The sequence below is a fragment of the Chiloscyllium plagiosum genome, unplaced genomic scaffold (genome assembly GCF_037043375.1).
Source record: "Chiloscyllium plagiosum isolate Xiang-an unplaced genomic scaffold, Cpla_swu_hap1 HiC_scaffold_1, whole genome shotgun sequence".
Taxonomy (NCBI): Eukaryota; Metazoa; Chordata; class Chondrichthyes; order Orectolobiformes; family Hemiscylliidae; genus Chiloscyllium; species Chiloscyllium plagiosum.
This window is the reverse complement of record NW_028270139.1, coordinates 130,683,170-130,703,207: the sequence shown is the minus strand read 5'-3', so window position 1 is coordinate 130,703,207 and position 20,038 is coordinate 130,683,170. Positions and strand designations below refer to the sequence as shown.

Sequence of the window (20,038 nt, the reverse complement as noted above, 5' to 3'; positions counted from 1 at the left end):
GCCCTTTGGCCCAACTAATCCACACCGACCCTCTGAAGAGTAACCCACCCAGACTCATTTCGCTCTAACTAATGCACCTAACATGATGGGCAATTTAGCATGGCCAATTCACCTGACCTGCACATCTTTGGACTGTGGGAGGAAACCGGAGCACCTGGGGAAAACCCACGCAGACACAGGGAGAATGTGCAAACTCCACACAGTCACCCAAGGTTGGAATTGAACCTGGGACCCTGGTGCTGTGAGGCAGCAGTGCTAACCACTGAGCCACCCAGGTACAGGTAGAAACAGGTTGAAGGAGCCCTCTGCCACTTGTTTGTATTTCCCACCCACTGCCCTTCTCACGTAGGTTTACTCTTCACATGCTGGCCTCTCTACTGCTGGCTTTTATCTTCTCACACAGGATGGCAGATATAATAAAAATAATAAAAACTACAATAGGAAGCACACTTATTCCTGCTTTATCCATCCACCATCACAATGAAACCCCACCTGTTACCAGAGTAAAGAGTTGTTACTGCGCGCAACTGAGTGACAACTAGTTTAATATTTTTTTCATCTATTACAACAAATAATAATACCTGGGAAAATGTGGACCATCATCTATATCTTGAGAGGAGCCTTCTCTCAACAAATGCGTAGTCAACTAAATTTGGCCAACTGAGTAAAAGTGTATTTGAGGACCAGGGTGTCAAACCCATGACTAAGATTATGGATTACTAGGCAGCTGTGAACACCATTCTCAAATATACTTCAGAGACTTGGACAACGGCAACAGACACCTCAAAAGCACTGGTAAAGTACTAATCAGCAGTGTATTCTCAAGATCTTCCAAAGTTAAGGACAAGAAAGGTAGTCCAACAACAGTGTCCTCTCTCAAGCCATCATGCCCAGCACTGAGCTGCTAAGTCAGGCTAAACCAGCTCCAAAGGCCAAGGTAGGTTGTTCTTATGCTTGCTTAATTAACAGCTTTACATCAAACTCAGCTGCAGCAAGGGGAGTGAGTCAGAAAGACAGCAGAAATACTCAATGGACATCTTTAAAGCAATCCTGAAGATGTCACATATGTCCCCTAACTCATGGGAGATCAGGGCTTGTGACCAACTAAAATGGAGAACTTCACTCATTTGACAGGAAAAACTGATGGCATTTTTTGGAAAAATGCACATGCAAAGTTGAGGCATCAGAAAAAGTGACAGACCTCCAAACAACTTATGTACTTGACCTTTCAAACGCTGCCATGCTGCTGAGGCCATAGATCATACTTCAGATTTATCATCCTTTATCCCAAGGGACTACCTAAAACATAGCTGGGTGATAATTTTAATGAGTCCCTTTGTGTTTTCAATGGAATGGAAACTGCCCCAGTATTCTAACATTTCAAACAGAGAGATAAGTCTCATTTGTTTTCCATTTTTTTCCTCTTCATTTCCAACAATGCACTCACTTTTTAAGATTGCAGATCACCAGCATCACACGTGCAGAAGAGCAGTTTGATAACATAGCTCATGTATCCAAAACAGCAGCTCGTGTTATGTGCTATTTACGTGCGTATTAAAAAAATGGAATCAAACTAAAATTCTCTTCCTTATAATACACGGTAAGAAAGGTCAACTTGTACAAATACACTCACCTTGCCATCTGCTTGTATGCTTCTTCAGCAACTGCGAAGATATGAGGATCCATGTCCCCCATGTTCTGTCCACTATATGCATGAATGACATCTTCTCCATAAATTGGCAACTGTTCATAAGGATTAATAGCAACCAGGACAATACCTGGAAATACAAAGGTCATTATAACACACCCAAAGATCAAGTGTATTGTATTTCCAACTCTATAGTCTGCATTCAAACCTCAATTTGACCAATGTGCAAACTCAAACATCTCTGGCTGTGGCTAGAAGGTTTTAAGACGACAAAGGTTGGAGGCAGTAGACATAATAGTTTTACTTCCAGTGATGGAACCCATTTCCTAAACGATTTAAATTAATCTCTCGCTCTCCTAATAGAAAAATAGCATTGATTATAAATTTCATAAATTACTTGTAAAGCACAGACTCCCAGGTTTGTTGTTAAAGATTATTGCACAGCAACGGCAAGCTCCATCCAATGTCATTTGCTCAGATACATTTTAGTTTTGTTCACACATCTGAATCAAAAGGCACAATGACATCAAGCTAGTTCACCCAAGTGAGGACATCTGTTTTAAAATGAGCAGTCAACTGACTTCTACACAAATGAGAGAAAAAAAAGTAAATCTCTGACTGAACACCAAGAGCTGCCAAGTACATTCTGGTTAGTCATTGATTAATGATGACGAATGTGAGAAATGATAGTGTCTCTTGTTACATGTTTGCAGCCATAGAGCTTTCTGAGCAGGAGTTCTCCAACACTCAGAAAAGAAGGTTTCATATTCCTTTTGCTCAGATGCAACACCAAGAGAGGCAGGAATTTGGCTTCTCACAACTGACTTTCTGGTATCAAAACAACATTCGAAAACAGAGGACTGGAGGATTGCAAACGTGCCCTTGTTCAAGATGGCCAGCAGAGATAACCCAGGTAATTAAAGACAAGTGAGCCTTCCTTCTGTTGTAGGAAAGGTTTTGAAAAGGATCATAAGAGATGAGATTTGTAATCATCTAGCAAGCAACAATTTGATTTCAGATAGTCAACATGGTTTCGTCAAGGGCAGGTTGTGTCTCACAAACCTCATTGAGCTTTTTGAAAAGGTGACCAAACGTGTAGATGAGGGTAGGGCAGTTGACCTGGTATACATGGACTTCAGTAAAGCCTTTGATAAGTTTCCACATGTTAGGCTATTGAAGAAAATACAGAGACGTGGGATTGAGGGTGATTTAGCAGTTTGGATTAAAAACTGGCTTTCTGAAAGACGACAGCGAGTGGTGGTTGATGAAAATATTCAGCCTGGAATCCGGTTACTAGTGGTGTGCCACAAGGATCTGTTTTGGTACCACTGTTGTTTGTAATTTTTATAAATGACTTAAACATTGAGGCATAGGTGGATGGATTAGTAAATTTGCAGAGGACACTAAAGTCAGTGGAGTAGTGGACAGTGTGGAAGAATGTTACATTGCGAGGGACTTGGATAAACTGCAGAATTGGGCTGAGAGGTGGCAAATGGAGTTCAACGCAGCTAAGTGTGAGGTAATGCACATTGGGAAGAATAACAGGAAGGCAGAGTACTGGGTCAATGGAAAGATTATTGGTGGTGTGGATGTGCAGAGGGATCTTGGAGTCCATGTACTTGGATCCCTGAAAGTTGCCACCCAGGTTGATAGTAGAGCGCTTTAGGGAACATCTCAGAGACACCCGCACCAATCAACCACACTGCCCCGTGGCCCAATATTTCAACTCCCCCTCCCACTCTGCCGAGGACATGGAGGTCCTGGGCCTCCTTCACCGCCGCTCCCTCACCACCAGACGCCTGGAGGAATAACGCCTCATCTTCCGCCTCGGAACACTTCAACCCCAGGGCATCAATGTGGACTTCAACAGCTTCCTCATTTCCCCTTCCCCCACCTCATCCTAGTTTCAAACTTCCAGCTCAGCACTGTCCCCATGACTTGTCCGGACTTCTCCGACCTGCCTATCTTCTTTTCCACCTATCCACTCCACCCTCTCCTCCCTGACCTATCACCTTCATCTCCTCCCCCACTCACCCATTCTACTCTATGCTACTCTCTCCCCACCCCCACCCTCCCCTAGCTGATCTCTCCACGCTTCAGGCTCACTGCCTTTATTCCTAATGAAGGGCTTTTGCCCGAAACGTCGATTTCGCTGCTCCTTGGATGCTGCCTGAACTGCTGTGCTCTTCCAGCACCACTGATGCAGAAACTGGTTTCCAGCATCTGCAGTCATTGTTTTTACAACAGTGCTGTTAAGACGACATACGGTGTGTTAGGTTTCATTGGTAGAGGGATTGAGTTCCGGAGCCGCAATATCATGCTGCAACTATACAAACGCTAGTGCAGCCGCACTTGGAATATTGTGTACAGTTCTGGTCACCATATTTCAGGAAGGATGTGGAAGCATTGGAAAAGGTGCAGAGGAGATTTACCATGATGTTGCCTGGTATGGATGGGAGGTCTTATGAGGAAAGGCTGAGACACACCTGGGTCTGTTCTCATTGGAAAGAAGGCGGCTAAGAGGGGATTTCATAGGGTCATACAAGATGATCAGAGGATTAGATAGGGTAGACAGTGAAAGTCTTTTTCCTAGGATGATGACGTCAGCTTATATGAGGGGACATAAATCTATCACCCTCAATTTGAAGTTAAGACAGATGTCAGAGGCAGGTTCTTTACACAGAGAGTGGTAAGGGCGTGGAAGGCCCTACCTGCCAATGTAGTTAACTCAGCCACATTAGGGAGATTTAAACAATCCTTAGATAGGCACATGGATGATGACTGTGATCGTGTAGGGAGATGAGCTGAGAATAGTTCATAGGTCGGCGCAACATTAAGGATTGAAGGGCCTGATCTGTGCTGTATTCTATCTTCCTAAGATTCAACAGCAAGGATGGCATGTTTTGTTCCTATAAAAGAACATTAGAGAAACATTTGGGCTTCCACAACAAATCAAAGTTTCATGATCAGTTTTACTGTTGGTAGCCTTTTAAAAAAAAAATCTCTTGATTTATTCGCAAAACTGAATTTGTGTACTTAAAACTGTCATTGTGGAATTTAATAATCTGGAAAATGATGATATCAATTTAATTGTATGGATTACTAGCCCAGGAAAATAACCATAATGAATAGCGACAGTGAATAGAAACGAGGTAGTGGAAGGGACAAAGCTGGTGTGCTCTAACCTACAATCAATACCAGTCTACTTAAAATCATTTGATTGCAGTTTCAAGTCGAAATACAACTCATGTTTCCCATTTCAGATCAATGATCAAGAGCAAAGTTCTGGCACCACACTTGGAGGTAAGCTGATTTAGCAGACAGCAGATAAAAATTTGAGACTTTGGTAAGCAATGGTTCATAATTAGTGGATTAATTAATCCACTAATTATGAAGCCATTATTGAGTCTTTGTGGGTGGTGAAAAACAACTTACTTGTACACAATTCCTCTGCCTGTCCTCAGACAGTAACAAATAAATTCACCTATCAACGTGACATCTTGAACAAACATTTCACTTCTCTTTCCCAAAGCAGTGGCCCAAGGCCCCTCCCTCCTCACCAAACATGCATGTCCAAACAGGAGAGTCAACCTGCTTCTTATTCTATCACTGTCTTCTACTTACCACAATACGTGTATATGGCATTGGACTCCAGGAATCGGACCTTTAGGTTATGGAGTACTGCAGGTTCATGAAGGTAACTGAGAGCAGTCAGGTCATTCTCACCTACCAGTATATCCGGATTGCGCAGGAAAGGTAACTGCTCTGCATTGGAATTGATGGAATACTCCAGTGGCTGCAGAAGTAAAACAGAAAAATCAAAAAGACCATAAGACATAGGAGTGGAAGTAAGGCCATTCGGCCCATCGAGTTCACTCCGCCATTTAATCATGGCTGATGGGCATTTCAACTCCGCATTCTCCCGTCGCCCTTAATTCCTTGTGACATCAAGAATTTATCAATCTCTACCTTGAAGACATTTAGCTTCCCGGCCTCCACTGCACTCTGCGGCAATGAATTCCACATGCCCACCACTCTCTGGCTGAAGAAATGTCTCCGCATTTCTGTTCCGAATTTACCCCCTCTAATTCGAAGGCTGTGTCCACGGGTCCTAGTCTCCTCGCGTAACGGAAACAATTTCCTAGCGTCCACCCTCTCCAAGCCATGTATTATCTTGTAAGTTTCTATTAGATCTCCCCTTAATCTTCTAAACTCCAATGAATACAATCCCAGGATCCTCAGCCGTTCCTCATATGTTAGACCTACCATTCCAGGGATCATCCGTGTCAATCTCCGCTGGACACGCTCCAGTGTGTCCTTCCTGAGGTGTGGGGACCAAAACTGGACTCCAAATGGGGCCGAACCAGAGCTTTATAACGTCTCAGTAGCACAACGGTGCTTTTATATTCCAACCCTCTTGAGATAATTGACAACATTGCATTCGCTTTCTTAATCACGGACTCAACCTGCATGTTTACCTTTAGAGAATCCTCAACTAGCACTCCCAGATCCCTTTGTACTTTGGCTTTATGAATTTTCTCACCGTTTAGAAAGTAATCCATGCTTGTATTCTTTTTACCAAAGTGCATTTGCTCACATTGAATTCAATCAGCCATTTCTTGGACCACTCTCCCGAACTGTCTAGATCCTTCTGCAGGCTCCCCATTTCCTCAGTACTACCTGCCTGTCCACCTAACTTCGTATCATTGGCAAACTTCGCTAGAATGTCCCCAGTCCCTTCATCCAGATCATTAATATCATTAAAAAGGAATAAAATGCACATTCAATAAAAAAGACTTTACAGCCAGCAGAATAGTTCACATTGAATGCAATGGCAGTAGAAGGGAGGCAGTGGCTTAGTGAGGTCATTACTAGACTATCAACCCAGGGACTCAGTTAATGTTCTAGGAAACTGGACTTGAATACAATGTTTAAAAAACTGGTTTTAGATTCTTAATTCCATCGCCAATAATCAGAAGAAATCCATCAGCCTCACTAGGACGGACAATAAATGCTGGAAAGCCAGGGACTCACAGATTCCACAAGTAGATTTTTTTTTTTAAAAATCAACATTTTTGTACCACAACATTTCAGTTGACCTAGACCTGCAGGAAACCCACTGTCAGGGAATGACAACAGTATAGGTGATCATTTGTGTTGTGGTAGTTTAAAAGTGGATACAATGCGTGTGACACGTGGGCATTTTCTGGGTGTTCTTGAGGTCTCCTCTCCCTGAAATGTTGATTTTTGATGCCTCATTTGACAACTGTTTTCTCCCCAGAAAAACACATTTTCTGATACATGCTGCTTTTCAGGAAAGAACAGATATAGTAACCAACGGTCTTGGTAAATTGCGCATTGCGGAAATCTTTTAAGTGAAATCGATATTCTGGTCTCTCGACTTCTAATTCTACTCCTCCACCACCATGCTTAACATCTCACACAACATAATGCTGAATGACGGTTTCTCCAAAATCAAGTTGGAGATACAAACTGGAAGCTCGTGTAGTTTAGGCAAGATGAAAGTCATCCTTTTCAGCTTCTCACAAAATCTTCAACTCCTAGATTCTGTCTATTCCCTTCCTTGGCTGTTCACTCAAAAGATGCACTATCACTGCACCCACTTGATTCACAGATCTTCAAATCCCAAATTTTATACTCTACCAAAATTACCTATTCCTAACATGACAACATTACACTCATCCATCTTTGCTTCACCATCACCACTGTCAAAAGTCTCACCCATATTTTCTGTCAGTAAATTCAATGTTACAGAGGCTTTTGAGGGTACCAAACACCACCCAGATTAAACATCAGCAGTCAGGATCATCATTGAAACAGTGGAGAAAGATGGAGAAGAAGCTGCACTTTCAAAGTGAATTCAGAGAGCCAATACTCAGCATACACAGCGAAGGGAGAAACAAGGATTTCACAAGACATAAATGCTCTTAAAGCATTTTCTTTTGTCCATCTTTTTGTCCGCCCTTGCATTTCACACACTTGCTGTTCGAGTAAAAATATACATCATTTACATTCACGTGGTGCCTCTCATCGTTTCAAAGTTCATCTTGAACAATAATTCAGACACAAGGAGTGAAAATTGGGCTACTAATTTGCATGCAAGGCCCTGCAATCGTCAGTAGGGTGAATTACCAGAGTATTGAATTTTTGGCAGAATTGAAAGAGGAGATGCACGGGAAAATAGCAGAATACTGGGAAGTCTATCTTCCTAACTCACTTTTGAGAATGACATCAATTACACCTGCCAGAGCAGACAGATGGACTTTTGACTTAAATGTCACATGAAAGAAGAAACTTCTTGCAATGCAGAAGTGGAACAGGACATGAACAGTTATAAATTAAAGATAACACTACCAAATGAGCCAAAAAGCTGAAAGCAAGGTAGCAGTTGTCCAAACCAGCACATTGTGATGAGCAATGTCAGAGTTCTGGGATTTGTATTTATCAGAAAGCAGCGTACATCGTTTCAGATGTCGCTCTTCCCGTATCCTGCCTTGACCCACGAAGACCACTTCACTAGAAGTCTCGCTACCTTATACCAGCCAAATTCTGGGTTGATAGTAAAGCAAAACACAATGTTCATCCCACATCACTTTTCAAATCATCAGACACATTTTGCTAAGGCTAAAGTGGACAAGATACATCTGCACAATGGGATATACTATCAAACCAAATACTACAAACTGCTCTCCGTTCCTCATCATGTAAATATGGAATGTCTTGTATAATGTGCTGTGCCTCAGTCCATGACTCCTGCCACTTACAGATGGCATTGACTCACTGAAGAAATTGCTCATCTTGCATCCCTCTTGAAAGATAGAAGCTAACTCAAAGAAGAGCCACCCTAAGTGTAATACATGTTCAAACCCCAAAAGGACTGTACTAACAATAGATGTCCGTGACTTGTACAGACCTGTCCTACCTGCCTATCTCCTTTTCCATCTATCCACTCCACCCTCTCCTCCCTGACCTATCACCTTCATCCCCTCCCCCACTCACCCATTGTACTCTATGCTGCTTTCTCCCCACCCCCACCCTCCTCGAGCTCATCTCTCCACGCTTCAGGCTCACTGCCTTTATTCCTGATGAAGGGCTTTTGCCCGAAACGTCAATTTCGCTGCTCCTTGGATGCTGCCTGAACTGCTGTGCTCTTCCAGCGCCACTAATCCAGAATCTGGTTTCCAGCATCTGCAGTCATTGTTTTTACTTCCCTAACAATAGATGTGCCTTCTCCACATGTCACTTTCCACCAAAGCCAAACACAAACTGACCATTTCATCTTCCAGTTTAAGATGTAGGATCTCATCACCATCTTTGTAATCCTTGGTGATTTCTGCTGATTTCCAAACATCCTCTGGATCAGGGATCCAAACCTTCGTATACTGCAAATAAAATACAAGATGATTAGTGGATAGAAAGCATTAAGGTACAGTGTGTGTTTTTAGGACCACACTGCAAGAAGCAGTCTGATCTTACTTTAACATACAAGAATCATGGTAACTGCTGCATTGTTTAAGACGACCCACCCTCAGAGCAACCAGAGAAAAGCATCCCTTAGGACAGCAGTCAGCCAGCCATTTGATTTTATGTTTATCAATAGATCTTTAAAATTTATTCTTAGAAGGACATACTGTTGACAACAGTTCACATTAAGTCAGTACCTTTATACCACGGGCTGTCTGTGGGATCAGTGCACCATTGGCTAAAACCATTTTCCTTTCATCAAAGGATTCATCAAGTCAATGAGTTTCAGGCAAGGGTGTCTCCAGGGACAAGAGGGCTGGTAGAATGTGCAAGCCATGTCCCTTATGGTCCAGAATGTGTTAATTTGGTCATTTCTGTTCTTGGGAATTCAAATTATTTGAAAAGTTTGAGGGCAACGTAACTAAGTAATATATTTATTAGAGGTGAAGGGGAAGCAACAAGCTCACTTTGTCAAGTCCAGGTTGTTATTGTTAGCTTTGATTTATTGGTAATACGTATGAAATGTGGGAATTAAAACCAGTCTGTGATGCGACTGAGGAATTGTACAGCAGCAGTCATCAGTAAGAAAATGCTGAGTTAGAACAGAGAATGAGAACTTCACAACTCATTGACCCAAACAGATTCTTTTCCATTTTTAATATAGATGCTTTGTCAATAATTTATTTTAGTTTCTAAAAGTCAAAATGTGCTAAATCTATTCGATATTCCACAATCATTTATTTAATTCCTTTAAAAAAGTTTCAAAAAGCTGTTACGATGAATACTGAAAATGTCACACTTTTTTCGAATTGATGTTAAGATATATACAGACACACTTAAAAAATTCCTTCAGAAGGGTCCCTGGACTCGAAGCGTTAAGTCAACTTCCTCTCCACAGCTGCTGCCAGACCTGCTAAGTTTCTCTAGCAAATTTTGTTTTTGCAGTTCATAAATCCTTGATCCTTTAATCACTCCTTTTAGGAGTATGAAGCTAATTCAGGTCACTTTCTAGTCCTCAAATGACATTGATAGAGTCACTGAAAAGGATTATTTTGAATTCTGGGGTCTAGTTCAGATGATCTGTGGAATATTAAAGCTTTGTGCGTTGTCTGAAGCACACATTTAATTGCCTTAGGAAAGTTACGCTTTCTTAGCTACTGTAACTGTAGAATAAAAATTTATGATGGAGTTAAGAGGATATATTGTAAAGCAAGATGAGCACTTGGCTCATCAGGCTGGCTCTGCCCAGAGCTCGTGTATGATTAGTACTGTATAATAAAATAACTGCAGATACAACCTACGAATACTGCCTGTCAATTCCCAAGGTATATCCAGTTTCTCCTCATAAATAACATGAAAATAAATTAAACTGTGCCATTATCACTGCTAAGCCTAATCACCCCAGTAATAAAAAAAATTCGATAAAGGCCAAAGAAAATGTTGATTAATTTAATCAATTACTTTTTCCAAAATGTCTAATCCACTACCCTCCAGGAGTAAAAAATTTTTTTTTCTCTAATGTTGCTAATGCACTTGAACGGTTCTAATGATATCACAAGCCCCAAAAGCAATATATTAAGAAAATGTCCTGAAATTCTTAAGGATGGTTTTCCAATGAAATGGTGGTGATCTGTAAAGTAGCTGAGTTTAAGAGAGAAAAAGTTGCCTTCACAATCCAATCAAACATCCTGTGAGCTTGTTAGACACCCCCTCTCTTAGATGGAGGAGAAATGTATTACGATGTCACATAACACAACTTTCAGTTATACACTAAAGCAATATTGGACGACAAGTGACGTGCAAAATTCAATAGAACTCAATCCTGCTGGCATACTAGAGCGAGCACAAATCTTCAAATTCTGAAGTCATACAAAGGTCACTACCAAACTTGATAAAAGTAGGCACTAGATCATTTTTAGGATTTACAAATGCTTGCTGAGTTCTATGGGTCAACCAATATTGCAGGAATATAATACGCAGAAATTCCTTTCCCCGTATGGGTTGGCATTTGTATTGTGTCAGAATTGATACAAGTATCTGCTAAAATATTTACTGAACATATTCTTAAGGATTTCAGATGAGTGGGTGAAAGTTCTCTCTGCAAGGCCATGTTACAAATTTCAATGCTAAATGAATTACACAGAGATCCAGTTGCCTATTAAGCATTTCATTTACAGTACACGAAATGTAACCTATTTGGCCTCATCATAGAACTGATATTTTAAAAATTAGTCAATATCTATGTAACTTATTAGTACAGATATTAGTTTGACCAGAATAGTAGGATAAAAGGTCTGCACAACCACAAGGGCAAATATTGTACTGTGCTGTACTTTTCTATATTCTAGACATCATGTGGGGTGGAGGGTGCAGGGGCAGAGAGTGCAGGAGTATGGTTGGAAAAGAAAAATCACACCTTTTACTTAAAGCTAGTCCAATTTAGCAGATTACATGCATTAGTAACACTCCAATACCTTGCCAAGAGACTACGTAAACCTCCAGGCGGTGAGTATTGGACAGCAAGTTATTCACACCAGACAGGGACATGAACTGAATGCACAGCCAGGCCCCGCCCAAACAGCAGAACAGAACACTCCCAACCACACCCCTGCCCCAATTATGGGTGGTGGTGTGCCTCACGTCCCATAACCTAACACCAACTATCACAATCCAGCATGATTTTGCCTCAACTTTATTACAAATTCTGCTGCAGCAGAATGTGTAAAAATCTGAAGTTTCTGTTCTGAGGTTGACTTTCACCTGAGCCAGAAGGTGCATTGGTCCCAAGTCACCTGCTATTACCAGTCAAATCAGCAGAGAATGAAAATAACATGAGATCAATTTCAAACACAATATCCTAATAAAATCAAGCTGGCGTTCCAAAACTAAACTGTAAACAAGGTCTTTCTCAAATGTTCACCTCAGATAGAATATAATTCACCCCTTCCATAATCAGAAAAGTTGATTATTTTTACACTGAGGGAAAGAGAACTGCAGTACACCGTCTGTGTTATGTGACATTACACTGGAAGATGTTACAACTTTGAACTTTGGAGTTGGTCCCTGACATATTTCATAAAGGCAAAGGTCAGTAAAAATTCCATTCTGGAGACATAATGGTCATCACTGCTATTAACTGGACAAAAAAAAAATCCATAAAAGGAAAGAGTAGCAGCAAAATCATACCATGGCACGAAACTTTTTATTGCTTGAATATTTATTTCTTGGAAATATAAATCTTCTGTTCATGCTTTAGTGACTACAATGGAGTAAATACTTTGTCTTCTGCCCCACCCAACTATGCAAATTCTTTGTATTATTGATACAAACTACAACAATAATCGATTTGTCTCTCAAATACTGGATTGTAAAGCAAATAACTTGCATAACCTATATTTTGTGCATACCTAGTACATAGTTTTCTACAGAAGAGAAACTGAGTGTAGTTAGGACCAAGAGGAAAGTCACTCGGCCCATCCAACCATTTAATTAGATCACGGATCATCTGTATCTCAATTTAGTTGGTAATTCACTTGAGATCAGCTGTTATAAGGCTTATTTAGGGGCGCAAAAACCAAACTTGGTAAACTGAAAGACAGATCATTGGACGGTTACCTTAGAGCATCTTAACAAATGACCAATGTATGGGTCACATATTGCATGGTGCGTAGACACACCGTTAATAATTTCCACACCCAAATTTGCATATTATTGCTGCAATTTCTTCCACTTGTTCCTGGAATTGATGAATTGAAGGCCAATGCCATGATTCTTCAGTCATCCAACAAAGACCAATATTCACAGCAGAGATGAAATAGAATGCTGACAAGCAGTTTTCTCACAAAGTTACCACAAAAAAAGACTATTGCTAATTTCAGCAAATGGCCATTTGGTTAACAAGAACCAAAGTTAATAAGCACAGAAACTGCTATTCACTTCTTACAACAAAGAAAGGAGGAGGGTGTGTTCTCTCTAGTCTTGCTACTACACAAGTCAGAATAGATATTGTGTTGTATCGAATGTCTATTGATGATATGGACAGCTTTCTCTATATTACAGTTAGAATGAATCAAATAACCAGATTTTTCTTGGAAATAACTCAAAATAATTCATTTTTTATTGCACAAAACTAATTCTGCATCTTCATTGAATAAATTTACACACAGTTTGTAATACAAAAGTATTAAATGTTTAGCCTTGCACACACACAATGGGAGAAATAAAATCAGATTTCTCCCAGCAGAGCTTTACTTTGGGGGAAACAATTTTAGTTAAAATTGTTAGTTCTCAAAAGGTAAAAAAGACAAAATATGCAATGTTCAGTTGGCCTTTGATTTGGGAATCTGGCACCCACGGTCATCTCCAGGGTCTTGACAGTTGCAATGTCTTCAGGAAGTGTTCCTGACACTCTTCAGGAACACAATCAGGTTTCCCATTCGATTCAGAATAATAGTTATTCAGAGAGAGGTAGGCAGACAGATGAGCAGCCTGTCCCTCAATAGCTTTCTCCCCCACCTGAATCAAAACAACCTCCACCTTCAGCACAGTACTGCTCAAACAAACCGTTAGCTCCTTTGCAGACAGGAAACACCAGGCTCCAGTCAGCATTAAGGACATCCAAACCAGTTGGCCCAACAGGGAAGTTTTTAATCTGAACAAGCCCGTGAGCACTGGCTGCACACAGTCATGTGACTTGCCCCTTAAAAGGGGACTGTCACAACATAACATACACCAACTATAATAGGAGAAAGAGCAGACTGCAAATGCTGGACATTAAAGGCTAAAAGTGTGGTGTTGGAAAAGCACAGCAGGTCATGAGGAATATTCCTGATGAAGGGCTTACACCCGAAACGTTGATTCTGCTGCTCCTCTGATGCTGCCTGACCTGCCATGCTTTTCCAACACTACACTTTTAGACCAACTATAATATACAACAGAAACAGCCAAACAAGTAAAATTAAACTGAAATATTGTAGTTTCCAAGAAATGCCTTGTTAAAAGAAAGTGTTTAAATGTGTCCTTCCATCAATCTTTAAAAAGTAAAGCCAGATACAGAAGTTGAAATAAATCAATTTTTCTGCAGTTCTTCAAAACTCAAGCTCTCAAAGTAAATACAAAGCCTTTATTAGACAAATCATTGCTTGCTGGTCAAACAGAAGAACTAGGAGCAGGAGAAGGCAATTCAGCCCCTCAAGCTTGCTCTGCCATTTAATATGATCATTGCTGATCGTATCTCAGCCTCAACTTCATTTCTCTGCCAGCTCTCCGTAACCCTTCATATCCATTAAAAGCCGATCTCCTCTTAAGTTTACTATGTTCCAGCATCCACCACACTTAGGAGTAGTGAATTCCACAGACTCTTCACATGAAATAATTTCTCATCTGTTTTAAATCCATTACCCATATTCCTCAAACTATGTTGTCTCATAGTAGACTATCCCTTGAAGAAACATTCATTCTACATCTACTTTGTCAATCCCATTTAGCATCTTACAATATATAACAATTAGATCTCCTCTAATTCTTCTAAACTTGAGACAGGATAGGCCTAAACTGTTCACTCTCTCGATAAGACAAACCCCTCATCTCTGGAATCAATCTACTGAACCTTCTCTGAACGGACTTCAATATAACTACATTCCTCCTCAGGCAAGGGGACCAAAACTACACGCAGTATTCCAGGTACAGTTTTACTAGTGCTTTGTGCAGTTGAAACAACACTAATTTCTAAAGGAATAAATATAAAAGTAATGTCAAAATTCCATTTACCTTCATTATTACCCATATACTAGTTTTATGTGATTTATGCACAAAAACACTCAGGTCCTTCTGCACTGAAGTTTCTCTCCATTTCAACAATAAGTTGCCTTTCTGTTCATCCAAGCAACATGAATACCTCTAACCTATCCACATTAAACACCATCTGCCAAATTCTTGCCCAAACTATCCATATCCACTTGAAAATTTCTTATTTCTTTATTGCAACTTACTTATTTTAGCATCACTTATGAAGTTGGCTGCAATACTTTCTAATCCCTGCTTCAAAGTCATTGATACAAATTGTAAGTAGTTAGAGTCAGAGGACCAAACCCTTCTGTGTCTCATTAGCTACGTTCACCAACCATTAAAAAAAATCTATTCATCCCAACTTTCTGCTTTCTGTTAGTAAGCCATCTTTGTCAGAACATTGGAGTATTTCCCCTTCTTCACCAACAGTCCCAATCAAGATCAAACTCAACACAAGGATCATTCTGAGATTGCTGGTTAAGCATGACACAGTACTGCACTTAGGAGTGCCCTTCTCAAATTCACAAGACACTCCCAAATTAGAGTCATAGGACATAATACTTCAGCCTATAGTTGGCAATCCTGGAAGTGGGAAGGCAACTTATTTCATTGCTGCTTAGCTTCCGAAGCTCTAGTGAAAACAATCCAAGTTTGTCCAGCCTCTCCTTACAGCTAATAGACTCTTCTGCATCCTTACCAAAGCCTCCACATCCTTGCGATAGTGTGGCAATCGGAACTGCACACAATACTCCAAACTAAAAGCTTATACAGCTGCACATGACTTGCCAACTTTTGTCCTCAATGCCCTGACCAATGAAGGTAAGCATGCCATATGCCTTCTTTACCACTTTATCCACTTGTTACATTTCAGCGAACTATGGACCTGTACCCCAAGATTCCTCAGCATATCTGTCTGCTCCTATAGGTCCTGCCATTTACTGCACACTTTCCTCTTGCACTTGACCTCCCAAAATGCATCACCTCATTCGTGTCCAGATTAAACTCCATCTGCTACTTCTCCACTCAACTTTCCAACTGATATACATCCTGCTGTATCTTTTGACAACTTTCCTCACTATCCACAAATCCAATTTTTGTGTCATCTGTAAACTTACTAATCAGCCCACCTACATTTTCATCCAAATATCATTTATATCATATCTTCAACCATCTTAGTCACTTCCTCGAAAAACTCAATCAAATTTGAGAGACAAAACATCTCCGCACAAAGCCATTTTGACCATCCATAATAAATCCATTCTTTTCCAAGTAAGTAAGTCCTATCCCTGTGTGCGTGTTTCAATAAATTTCCCTACTACTGACCTCAGGGTCACCAGCCTATGAAATACTATATTGTCCCTGTTGAAAGTGTGGTGCTGGAAAAGCACAGATCAGGCAGCATCTGAGGAACAGAAGAATCAACATTTTGGGCATAAGCTCATCAGGAATCCTGATCCTGATGAAGGGTTTATGCCCGAAATGTCGATTCTCCTGCTCTTCAAATGCTGCCTGACCTGCTGTGCTTTTCCAGCACCACACTGTCAACCCTGATCTCCAGCACCTGCAGTCCTCACTTTCTCCTCCTGGATTGTCCCTGTTGTCTTTTCTAAAAAAAGAAACAACATTGGTTATTTTCCATGCTTCTGGGACCTTGCTTGTGGCTAAAGACAACTCAAAAATCTGTGTCAAGGCCCCACTGATCTCCTCCCTTGCCTCCCTCAGAATCTTGGGATCGATCAGTTGGAGTCCTGGGGACTTATCTACAATCAACAGATTAATGCATGAGCACCCCAAGGTCCTTTTCTTCCTATAATCTCTTTCGAATTATTCCAATAAGTCTACATTGCTTTTCTCAATGCCTTCAGCCAAAGTGCAGACATTTCTATATTAAATTCTACCCACCATTTACTTGCTTATTCTGTTTGTCTGTTTTCATCCTGTTGCAGACAATTCACGTACTAATTACCTCTCCAAGTTTGGTCAGACAAATTTTGGAATATTACCCAAATTTGAAGATCCAAGTCATTTATACAGCAGAAAATGCAATGGTTTTAAAACTAACCTTGGGACACAACAGTCCACCATCCTCCAGTTCAAAATACATCCATCTACTCTTTAGCCTTTAAGCCAACTGCACACCACCACTGCTGTCCCATAAGAAACATTTTTATTTCATTGCTTGACTCTAAATTTCTCAATCCGGTGCTTAAAAAAAACACTACGCAGAAAGTGAAAGTCTTGTATTTAAAAACTGAAGGTGTGTCTAAGCTGTGAGTAACCTGAAGCAGTCTCATGCAGCTTTGTTGCCTCCTACATAGGAACAATGAGTCAGCTGTCTGCTTTTTCCAATGCCTAATTTATAACGTCATTATACTGTAGGCAACTTCTATCACCTGATCTAGGTGCTGCCCCAATTCAATCATCAGCCTGCAGCATTCAGCCAATAATTGTTCAGATCATCACAACACAATTCTGGGGAAATGGGTGGGTGCTCACAGCCCAAATCCAAAACACTCCAATCTGTGTCACTTCTGGGGAAGGATTCTGACATTTATGCAAATGTTACTCAACGTTACTTTTATTTCCATGTCTGTTTTCATCCAGTTTGGCTAGTTTAGTGGGACAGGAAGGAATAGCTCTTTCTTTTCTTAACTCAATGCCACATGAAACAACAATCTAGATCTAAATCTGTCGGTTAGTTGATGCAGCTGGGTTTGATAGTTTATATGTTGGGAGCTAGTTCACTGATGCCATCCAATATTAAAAAGGTGAATGACAAAAGATAATTAAGTCTGGGGAATTTTATGGGTGTGGAAGTAACCAGAGAGAAAGTCACTCAGTTTAGTAATTAGTTATGATTAACAAATACCTGGCTTTATGCTCTCAACCAACTCAGACAATAGGGATACCTATGCAAGAAAAAACAAGCTGTAACATGAAGGGTATTGACATTTCCAAACTGCTGCAACTGTGGCAAGATGTAAGCGCAATTCCATAAAATTATAAAGGGCTTCCGAAAATTCAAATAATACTTTGCAGCTTCTGATCAGGATGAAGTTTGTTCCTGTGTTTTCAATGAGCCTGTGAGGCATTTTGTACGATTTGGACCGGAAGTTAGATGACTTCCTTTTTGTGCAGACATCCCTTAAAAAGAGAAAGGGCATAAGGAGACTATTTTTTCCATTTCTGGAGACCAATGCCTTGTTTGAAGGAAGTTTGGCAACTGTGACTATCCAAAAATTAACCCGTTTCACAACATAAAGTTCACTTAAAGTCCCCATGCAAATATCAATTAATGTGTACCATGGCACTTAATGGACCACTGCTCAATGCACATCTCCACAAAATTTCAAATACTCTATTAATTTCCAAAGCTGCCTTTGAATTTTTTTATTATTGCAGCAAAGAGGTTTGCAGTTAGGTGGGGAGCAAAAGCTGTCAAACCAATATTTGGAAGGTGTACTAAACAGGAACTCGTTTAACAAGTGAATAAAGTCATTCAAAATTATGCTCCTTATAATTTTCTAAGATGTAAAGTAAGATACAAATAAAAGTTGAAAATTGCAACACCCCCACAAAAAGTGATAAATATTTCTGCAGACTCCAGCTACAGAATGATATAAACTTCAACAATGTCAAATGCACTGATACTTTAAGTAGTATGCAATTGTCAGTGCATAACTCTCAGCTATTTTGAGGAAAATGATAACAAGTACCAATGTCTTAAGCAGTGGTGCTGACTCGACCAATTCAGGCAACTCCAATACAATTGAGGCAGCTAAAGACTGACTGACAATACATTCAGAAATATGGGTGAAAATTACTATTGATTGAAATTCTGAAGAATAATAAAAAATAACAAACAAACTGAAATCACTAGATTGACTAACAAGATAGGAATCGAAAAGTTTGGTGCTGGAAAAGCACAGAAGGTCAGGCAGCATCCAAAGAACAGTAGAATCGATATTTCGGGCATTAGCCCTTCATCAGGAATAACAAGATATGACCCTTGCACAATTCAATCAAATCAAGAAAGGTTGGTCAACACTCAGTGAAATAGAACAGAATGTCAACTAAATTTTGGGAGTATTTGTTGATGCAAACCTGGTATTGAGTAACTAACTAGGCTATGACAAAATATGGAAAATATCACACACACAGTTGCAATATTAGCAGTTACAAAAAGAACTAGCATTCTTCCAGTACATGAAAACGTGTAAAAATATATTTCTGTCATTTAAAGCATAGTAAAAGAAAAAGACACCGAGTCAAAAGATAAACAAGGAGGACAGACAAAATGATTGCTCAAAGAACTAAGTTTAAAGGAAGATCTTGAACGAGTAGAACAGTGTAGAAATTCACCAATGTAGCATCTTCCAAAGGTTTGTGTGTGGAATGAACTGCCAGAGGAAATGATGGATGTGGGTACAGTTACAAAGTTTAAGATGTTTGGATAAATACATTAATTAAGACATGTTTGGAGGATATGGGCCAAGCACAGGCAGGTGAAACTAGTTTGGTTTGGGATTATGATCAGCATGCACTGGTCAGACTGAAGGGTCCACTTCCATGCTCTATGACTCTATATTTACTATCATCTAGAAGGTAGTAATTATAGAGCAGTGTGTACCTGGAAACACTACCAACCTGCAAATTCCCTTCCAAGCCACTCTCCGTCGCGACCTGAAAATATATCACTGCTCCTTCAATCTCACTGGATCAAAATCCTGTACCTACAACAAATGGGAAGCAACAGTTCAACAAGGCAACTCACCAACACCTTCTCAAGGGATAGGCAATAAGTGTTGGCCCAACGAGGGATGCCCACATTCCGTACATTTAAAAATAACTTCAATCTGGCTTCAAAGTATTACATTTCTTATAGACAAAATATTTGTTCATTTGGTAGTCACAGACAGATAATCCTTTAGTAGCCTTTTTAGGGTCTCAAACTCTGAGATAATTACCTTTTACAACTCCAGCTTAAACAGTATAACAACCATTTGCATAAAGTCAACAAACTGATGCCAAAGCTCAGTCTTTAAATGTATTCAAAGTTAAGATTGATCTGATTACCAGTGAGAGAGACATGGGTGCAGCATGGAGAAAAATTTTTTA

General features: G+C 40.1%; 1 protein-coding gene across 4 annotated transcripts in view; it reads right to left on the bottom strand.

The window, feature by feature from the left end:
• myo5b (myosin VB) overlaps positions 1-20,038 on the bottom strand; it is a 274,037-nt gene that overhangs the window by 184,115 nt on the left and 69,884 nt on the right. For all 4 annotated transcript variants that reach the window (XM_087990689.1, XM_087990700.1, XM_087990695.1 and 1 more), the window contains exons 2-4: positions 8,941-9,051; positions 5,273-5,444; positions 1,634-1,778 (exon numbers count right to left, since the gene is read on the bottom strand). In XM_087990689.1, the coding sequence (XP_087846815.1) occupies positions 1,634-1,778; positions 5,273-5,444; positions 8,941-9,051 (428 nt within the window). The remainder of the gene's footprint in view (positions 1-1,633; positions 1,779-5,272; positions 5,445-8,940; positions 9,052-20,038) is intronic.